General features: G+C 44.8%; 1 protein-coding gene across 1 annotated transcript in view; it reads right to left on the bottom strand.

Annotated features, from left to right (window-relative positions):
• Nucleotides 1–1078: 1078 nt before the first annotated feature.
• The window catches only part of LOC138961094 (guanine nucleotide exchange factor subunit RIC1-like), a 16234-nt gene continuing 7464 nt past the window's right edge, over nt 1079–9848 (bottom strand). Inside the window, exon 2 of the mRNA XM_070332691.1 lies at nt 1079–1776. Within this exon, the coding sequence (XP_070188792.1) occupies nt 1079–1776 (698 nt within the window). The remainder of the gene's footprint in view (nt 1777–9848) is intronic.

The raw sequence follows: 9848 nt of genomic DNA, 5'->3' as shown, positions 1-9848 counted from the left end.
AAACTGACGAGTCGTTGCCAACTGGTTTTAATTGTATTAAGTCCTGTTTGATGAGCCGAGATGCGGCCTGGGACGTAACAGTGGGGACAGGAAAACCCGATCGAAACAGGCTGCGCGTTGGTCTAATAATGAATTACATGAGTAAGAATTGAGAAAGAGTAGGATCAGTATCACAATGTTCCCTCGAAAACGGAAAACTCGATTGGCCTTATTATGGATTGCTGGTTGGGAAAAGATAAGGTTAGTTTCAGAATGTCATACCAGATACTTACTGAGTAGGCCTAAAGTATAATACAGTGTTTGTAGTCACAAGAGAACCCGAACTTCTGTACATGTGATTGATATAAGTTAGTAATGCATTCGTATCGTTATACTACATTATCTGTATTGACTATATTAGTTGCTAATGCGCAGTTGTCCTTGTTGCTATTAATAACGTCCTGTTAACTGAACGAGGTTTCAAACAGGAACTGGAATTTGCCCTATCTCACTATATATTTGAGTCTGACGCAACCAAAATAAACCTGCGTTGAAAGAGATGGATGCAGACACAAACACCCCCACTTTGTAGTTTGTATTACAATTGTGTGACTGTCGACCTTGTATTACAATTACGTGACTGTCGACCTATCATTATCCCTGCATGGGCACAACCAGATGTCACGATCAATTGAGTGAATTAAAAAAAAAAGACAGTAAGATTAGGACAGTAATGGTTGGTATAGCAAACACTTGAGACAATGTATACATTTATGTAATATTAAACGATTCCAATCCAACCTTACCTATACATTGGTGACAGCAGCGGTTATAAAGTGAAATACAGACAATTAAGCATGGCGTGGTGAAATAAAATTGGTCGACACGTGCGTGACATTGAAAGTGATGATAACACGCTAGGGCTGATACTCGCGGCAGGTTATATATGTCAATATGAGGGCAGAGTGATAACTGTCACACTTTATCGGTTAACGGCACAGTCCTTTCCGTGTAAACAATTCAACTCGCCACCATCTCACATCAGGCCAGGCTTTAAAATGGGATAAGTGCCAGCCTCCACCTGGACACATACCAACAATCAGCAGCCTGGGTGTAGAGACGTGGAGACGGCTGTGTAGAGACGTCTGTGTAGAGACGTGGTGACTGACGGCTGTGTAGAGACGTGGTGACGGCTGTGTAGAGACGTGGAGACGGCTGTGTAGAGACGTGGTGACTGACGGCTGTGTAGAGACGTGGGGACGGCAGTGTAGAGACGTGGGGACGGCTGTGTAGAGACGTGGTGACGGCTGTGTAGAGACGTGGAGACGGCAGTGTAGAGACGTGGTGACTGACGGCTGTGTAGAGACGTGGAGACTGACGGCTGTGTAGAGACGTGGTGACTGACGGCTGTGTAGAGACGTGGAGACGGCTGTGTAGAGACGTGGAGACAGCTGTGTATAGACGTGGTGACTGACGGCTGTGTAGAGACGTGGTGACAGCTGTGTATAGACGTGGAGACTGACGGCTGTGTAGAGACGTGGAGACTGACGGCTGTGTAGAGACGTGGAGACGGCTGTGTAGAGACGTGGGGACGGCTGTGTAGAGACGTGGTGACTGACGGCAGTGTAGAGACGTGGAGACGGCTGTGTAGAGACGTGGTGACGGCTGTGTAGAGACGTGGAGACAGCTGTGTAGAGACGTGGAGACGGCTGTGTAGAGACGTGAAGACGGCTGTGTAGAGACGTGGAGACGGCTGTGTAGAGACGTGGAGACGGCTATGTAGAGACGTGGAGACGGCTGTGTAGAGACGTGGAGATGGCCTTACCTCGCGTCAAATCCTGACCAGATCTGAGATGCCAGATGGTGAGCAGCACTTTTCACGGGAAGGTATGAGCATTAAAGCACAATATAGCAACACAGTCAGAGGCTCTGGTCATAAACGGGATTAACGATAGTGTTCGGCTTCCTATTCGTGTCCCAGATCTATTATTATTCATCTTGCATGTGAATGCAACAGGTTTTATTCATGTTGCGCTGTGGGGACCTCTCTTTGTTACGTTGGGAGAAGTCGGTCCTACGAGTTTTAGCGAACGGAGTGTTTGAGTTAAACTTTATGTAGAGAAGTGAATGCTGGCATTACTCAACACATGTGTGAAGAGCGGGAATGTTTGTATGCAGCGTGTGTGTGTGTGTGTGTTTGTGTTTGTGTGTGCCTGCGAGCGCGCGCGTGTGTGTGTGTGTGTGTGTGTGTGTGTGTGTGTGTGAGCGTACATGCGAGCGCGCGCGTGTGTGTGTGTGTGTGTGTGTGTGTGTGTGTGTGTGTGTTGTTGTTAGTATGTGTGTGTGTGTGTGTGTGTGTGCCTGCGACCGCGCGTGTGTGTGTGTGTGTGTGTGTGTGCGCGCGCGTGTGTGTGTGTGTGAATGCAACAGGTTTTATTTGTGACAGAGCAATTAATGTGTGTGCGACATTCCAGTCCTGCTGTCGCTGTCTTTGTGCTCAGCACTCAATCCACAATGCACGGTCAGCAAAACTTGTTGAATGCGGACCCCCCCCCCCCCCCCTGTTTGCTATGTGAATGTGTGTATAACTCTGTGTGTGTGTGTGTGTGTGTGTGTGTGTGTGTGTGTGTGTACCGTGTGCGTGTCTCTCTCTCTCTCTCTCTCTCTCTCTCTCTCTCTCTCTCTCTCTCTCTCTCTCTCTCTCTCTCTCTCTCTCTCTCTCTCTCTCTCTGTCACCCTGTCTGCCTGTGTGTTTGTTTTCTGCATATTGTGTGTGGGTGTGGGTGTGTGTGTGTGTGTGTGTGTTTGTTTTCTGCATATTGTTTGTGTGTGTGTGTGAATATGTGTGTGTGTGTGTGTGTGTGTCAGCCTGCCTGCCTGTCTGTCTGTATGTCTGTTAGTTTCTGCATATTTTTCATTTTTGCTGAACATGTTAAACAAATTTTACGGGAAAAAAAGTCAAAAGACTCCGTCAGCAATTTGCCTGTTTACTGCGGTCGTCGTAAAATCGTGCGCAGAATACAGTTAGGCACGCATGAATTGCGCCGTAGAAACGTTGGATATATTGTGGTGACGTTACCAGCGTAACAGGTGGGCTTCGAGTACGTTGTTGACCTGTAAACACGCGCCGTGACAGGCAAAGTAGCTCATCTGTCGTCTGCGCAATATGATCGTCTGCTGTTCAGTCAGTAATGCAATGCCCGATTATCACACTCTGCCGTAACGCTCAGTTCTCGTCGACCACACTGGAGTCGATCGATACATTTCGCAAGCACTCTCGTCCAACAAACAGTTGACCCAGTGGTAAAGGGAGGGGGGGGGGGGGTATTCGAAAAAGACGGATGGCAAGCAGAACGACTTTTTTTAGCTTTTAATTTGACTTCTTATGTAGCCGGATTAACAGCTTTAGAAAAAGCGTAACGTGAGTTTTGAAAATGAGATTTGAATGTGCCAATAAAATGGTTGCTATTGTCATTTTGCTCCAACTGCGCATGCGGATCGTCTTTTATTTCTCTGACTCAAGGAATTACACGCATAGACTTCAAACAACTGAATGCTGGATGTGTTCAACAGGATATGATGATTACCCTCTAATTCACTGTACAAGGTGTTGTACTGGGGAGACGGAAAACCATTGCAGTTGGACAATTGTAATGTATAGTAATGTGAGCACTGCTAGGGTGAATAATTATTATTTTGGGCTTTTTAAAAAAAAACAGGAAATGCCATTGGCAAGTTTCACCAACTATCTCCATGACAAACGCCGTTTAAATGTATAATCAAGGATGATGTGTTACGGTCACTGTTCAAAGCGAACTTGCAGCTTAACATATCTCCATGACAAACGCCATTTAAATGTATAATCAAGGATGATGTGTTACGGTCACTGTTCAAAGCGAACTTGCAGCTTAACATATCTCCATGACAAACGCCGTTTAAATGTATAATCAAGGATGATGTGTTACGGTCACTGTTCAAAGCGAACTTGCAGCTTAACATATCTCCATGACAAACGCCGTTTAAATGTATAATCAAGGATGATGTGTTACGGTCACTGTTCAAAGCGAACTTGCAGCTTAACATTATTTTGAGTTCCCAAAATAACTGCACTAGCGTTTGGGCGGAACAGAGTATAATTATGTACAGGATGTCCTGTTTCCCACTGCATCGCATCACACAACATGTACAGGTATTGGGGGAAATAGGTGTGTTTATGTGCGAGCAAGGTGCACACTGCGATCAATGCCACAGGTAATGAGAGCGTTCAGATTACAGGAACAGGTGACTTCCAACCACAATACTCGTACCTGTGTTTAACACACTCACACAATCGTGCATTGTCAATGTTGTTCCCTCGTTCACTGCTGTTTTGTGTGTGCTACAAAAACTTGCCTCGTCGCTTTTTGTTGGAGGGTGTAAGATTTCAGAGTCTGAAGAAAAAGCAGTGCAGTGACTCATGTGTGTATGTCACAATGACCGAAAACGTATGGGCTTACACTGCGCAAACGCGCTTGCACGAACACACGCACGTACGCACTTACGCACGCACACATGGACACGTACGAACACACACACACACTAACACACACACACACATATATATATATGTATAGGTTACAACACGAGTGGTTTTTTATATGGCTTGTATTTCAGTCAAGACCCAGCGGATGAATATCATCGGGAGACACGAGCCTTTGGCGAGTGGCTCTCGATTGATATTCCCGCTGGGTCTTGACTGAAATACAAGCCATATAAAAAACCACGAGTGTTGTAATCTGTATATCCCATTCTACCATCAAACACAAAGTGTAGACTACTAGCGGCACTTTTGCGATCTGTGGAGTGTGAAACAGTGTTTTCAGCGAGACATGGCCTTTTTGCAACCTTAAACTAAGTGACCGTCGCTGAAAAAATAAAACGAATGAGTGCATCTATAAGTACGCGGTAACACTACTTTCAGACCGTTTAAAAGCGTTAAGTAAAGGTTCATAAGTTGCAAGAAAGTAATGAAGTCGTATAGAAATCCATTTAGTTGAAGCGCACAATTCTTTTGCGTTTCAGGTCGGCGGAACGGGGAAACCGGTTTGGCCCCCATTTGGCTTACTCGACTCGATTCAGAATCGATTCCACGTTGTTTTTTTCGAACGCATTATTATACAATTAGTCTTATTGACAGAGAAGCAAATTTTAGGGAACACATATGTAGATTTAACCATTTGCTCCCTATTTGAAATGTATCTACATGATAAACTGTTTTGCGAGTGTGTTTGCATGAACCTAAACTGGTATTGATGCGATGAAAACAGGACCCAAGTCTGTCACCGCCGCTTGATTGCATTTTGAAAGAATATGACTGGATTACGGAAAAATACACACATGTTAAGTTCTTAGATACCTTCATCGCCAATGTGGACTTACTGCAGAGCCAGGCAAAAGAGTAGACTTGCTCGCAAAACACGTGAAACAGCTGATGATAGCGAAGCCCAACCGTGCCAGGTAAGGACGGTCTGACAGATTCTCAAAAGTCGTCTGCTAACGAAGCAAGGGGAGGGTACTCGTGTTTTTGTTTTGGTTCGCTAGCATCTGGTTATCTTGTAAGTTGAATGTTCGTTTTTTCCCACCTGCATTGCTTTCATAATGAAAGAAACGTTTGCTTATTGCATCTCATACATCAGATCAGTTCTGAGATTCATTTTTGCGTGCAACTGATATGGTTTTCTGAGCCGTGCAATACGATTTTGGAACTTCATACAAATGTGTCACATTGTTCGGCGCGAGGTCAAAGGTCGGGAGCAAAGTAGTTCTTCGCCCAAATCGGAATCTGCACTATCATATATTTTTTTGAGTCCATGATGTATTTATTGAGCTATAAAAATACAACATATATACCCATACTGAAGTAACAGAGACAAAGAAGGGAGGTCATGGGATATATATATATATACTAACACTCACACACACACACACACACACACACACACACACACACACACACACACACACACACACATACACTAACACACACATATAGAGGCTACACACACACACACGCACACTATCTCCGTATTCCCCCGAAAGAGCTAAACAAGAAAACCCACACAAAACAGTGTACCCGCCTGTGAATTATTAGTCAATCTCCCCACCTTATTTAGGTTTGGGCGGGGATGTAGCTCAGTCGGTAGCGCGCTGGATTTGTATCCAGTTGGCCGCTGTCAGCGTGAGTTCGTCCCCACGTTCGGCGAGAGATTTATTTCTCAGAGTCAACTTTGTGTGCAGACTCTCCTCGGTGTCCGAACACCCCCGTGTGTACACGCAAGCACAAGACCAAGTGCGCACGAAAAAGATCCTGTAATCCATGTCAGAGTTCGGTGGGTTATAGAAACACGAAAATACCCAGCATGCTTCCTCCGAAAGCGGCGTATGGCTGCCTAAATGGCGGGGTAAAAACGGTCATACACGTAAAAGCCGTGGGAGTTTCAGCCCATGAACGAACAAACAAACAAACACAAAATTTAGGTTTGTGTTAGCCAGTCAAAGCCTACCGTTTTTATCGTTATTAGTTCTCTTCTGTCTGTGACTTTTCTGTTCCTACAACTGCCTATCACTCATTCCCTGTGGAGATCCTTTTCAGCCAATAATTACATAATGTACGAGCTGCGACTGCCAGCAAATATATGGCTCACAGTGCAGAGAGTAAGTTCATGATTACACGCCTGGAGACGACTGGCGGAAAATGTCTTGTTAGAGTTGACAGTATAAGGCCCAAAAAAAAAAATAGGTCTGTTTACGGTAACCCGACCGACCCTAGTTTTTTCGCGCGACCCTAGACTTTTTTTTTTGGCATTTGGGGGGGAAAAAAAAATCTTGGTTTTTTTTGGCAAAATAACGTAAAAATATGGTTTTTTTGAAAAAGAAAAAAAGAAAAAAAAATCCCGACCTACCGACCCTATTTTTTTGGCCTATGTTACCGTAAACAGACCTATTTTTTTTTTGGCCTAATACACAAGCCAGGTGGGCTTAATGGTTAAAGCGGTGGTATCCCCGAGGTGTTATGAAGTTATTCCCCAGCGATGGGACAATATAGTAATAAAAATGAAAATGAAATTGAAATTATCGGCTAACATAATCGACGCGTTTAACTTGGAAACTTATTTATTCGGCTGTATACGAGAATGAGGTAGCAGGGGGGGGGGGGGAGCAAAAACGGTTCAAATGAACGCTTGTCCGGCACGGAGCTCGCTGGATCTGAACACCGTCTCCTCTTTGACAAGTCTACGTAAGAAAAGACACATAGACTAATTTCCAACGCCTCTAGTCGACCAGTTATGTGCAGGGTTAAAAGTTTTGTGAATTAATGTCGTCGCTGATTCCAATGTCAATCAGCGATATAAATTCGCTCGCATGTACGCACACACAAACGCACGCAAGCACGCTCGCACAAACACACACACACACACACACACACGCACACACACGCACACATACACACATACACACACACACGCACGCACACACACAAACACACACACATACGCACTGCATAATAAGATATGTAAGGTTTACAAGATCGTCCGACGAGTGGAGTGTATCTTTTAGAAGGGTCAGTGTGGTAGGAAAGTCTAGTTGACTAGCAGCGGCTTACGGTCAATCTGATAGATCAACGGGGAATTAACTATTGCCCCTCACACACATATACATTCACAACACTAGGACCTTTGAGCTGAAGGCAACAGGCGCTTGATTATTGCTTTCTTTTGCGAGGGATTAAGAGTTGGCCTCTTCATACACTTCCTCAACGACCCTTTATTAAACTTTCTTTTATAAGTTAAAACACCCACGATGCCTTTTGCCGCCTTGACAGAACCTTCACACGTTTAAAGCGACAAGCGTTTGATAGAGAATTTCAAGTGAACATTTTTGTTATCAACAGGCGCATGACAATGTGGATCCAGAGTTAAAAAAAAATTAGGGGTGGACCCTCACACTTCTTCAAATAATAGTTTCGTAGGCTTAGTATTAAAGGCGCTTGATAGGTACAGAGATTAAGGGTTAAGATTAAGATTGCGCACCTCACGAAATCAGGTCTTCAAAGATTAAGACAGTGGAACTCAGGAACACGCGAGATTGAGACCCTCCCTTTACCTGAACAGAAAGGTGTCAACGTTTGACACGAAGGGCGTCTATTAAGGGTTTGAATTGAGAGCGATTAATAGCTAGCACTTTCAGCCATTTACTACTCTGTCTATCCGACTGACTAGCTGTATGAATTCTTTCTCTATGTCTGACTGTCTGTCTATCTTTCTGTCTCTCTGTCTGTCTGTCTCTCTGTAGCTCTCTCTCTCTCACTCTCTCTCTCCCTCTCTCTCTCTCGCTCTTATGTCTCTGTCTCTGTCTGTCTCTCTCTCTCTATCTCTCTCTCTCTCCCTCTCTCTCTCTATCCGTCTCTCTCTATCCGTCTCTCTCTCTCTCAGTCTCTCTCTCTCTCTCTCTCTCTCTCTCTCTCTCTCTCTCTCTCTCTCTCTCTCTCTCTCTTCTTGTTGTTCTTCTCCCCCCTCCCCCCTCCACCTTCGCTAATACCATACATCCGATCATTCACCAGTTTCAACACGCGCGTTTGTCGTCAGTCATTGCGTTTGTCGTCAGTCATTGCGTTTGTCGTCAGTCACTGCGTTTGTCGTCAGTCACTGCGTTTGTCGTCAGTCACTGCGTTTGTCGTACAAACGCCAGTCACTGCGTTTGTCGTCAGTCACTGCGTTTCAACGCCGGTGCGGAACAGCCACACCATTAATCAAAACGGCGCCAAAAAAGCCCCACCACCCCACCACCTCACCTTCTCACCCCGCCCCCGCACTGCAGGGAGGACACTCTGAAATAGCTGGCGGGAAGGGGATAGTAGGTGAATGAGGGGATAGGTGTAAAAAGAAAGGTAAGCAATCAGAAGCCGTGCACTTTCTCACTCTCCGTGTAGCTGAGCCAGGTACACACCGCTGTACGTCTGTCTACCTGTCACGAAGCGCAGTCTTTCACACCAGCTTTTAAAGGCTTACTAACTTACTCCCGTGTTTACAAAGTATAGTTTGCCCACAATCGATGTCAAACGCACCATAAGACCATATAATGACGATATGTCGTCATGCGCGGACCATATACGTGCATTTCAGCTTGTTCTAGCCTCTGAAAAAGTGAGGATGTCAACAACGACACGGAGTTCTCTCCCTTGCGTCAACAGCGCATGTGTTGCCAAATCTATAAATAGGACGATCCAGATCAAAATGAAAATTAACATATCTCAACATTGAAGGGGTCCTAGACCACAATATTTTGCAGGGAACTTAATTTAGCATGTCTCCAGCTGTTGGTAAAGCAATTAGCGTGTATAGTCATCGAGTACATATGGCTTTAAAGCTTCGGGGATGTCGTTTCACTTCGGCAGTCGGCAAAACTTCAAAATTGATTTTGAATCACCGAAAACGTTTCGGCAATTTCGGCAAGATGATGACAGTCGCTTTGTTCATTTCAATGCTTGTTTTCTCTCAGGTGCCAGGAGACTGGTTCCGAATAACTCTCACTTATACTCTAAGACACATGTCGTATGCATTTAGGGCGCTTACTTCCCTTTGTTTGTCAGATGTCATTTCGGCAAATTTGCCAGATTTTTCATGGTTTGGGTAATGAAGAAGTCTGAGACTCAACAGTTGGGCAATTCACAGTTTGGGAAAAGTGACGCCAGAGACAGCCGACAACTTTCGAAAATTGTTCAAACATACGAGTTTACCATTAACGCGATTGTTTCATTCAAAGATCAGCTCCGAACATTGCTACAAGAAGTGTCTGTGCTCAGAAACGTTACAAGGTTCTACCTCAGTTGA

The sequence above is a fragment of the Littorina saxatilis genome, linkage group LG3 (assembly GCF_037325665.1).
Source record: "Littorina saxatilis isolate snail1 linkage group LG3, US_GU_Lsax_2.0, whole genome shotgun sequence".
NCBI classification, from domain to species: domain Eukaryota; kingdom Metazoa; phylum Mollusca; class Gastropoda; order Littorinimorpha; family Littorinidae; genus Littorina; species Littorina saxatilis.
Note: the sequence above shows the minus strand (reverse complement) of the source record. Positions and strands in the feature narration are given on the sequence as shown.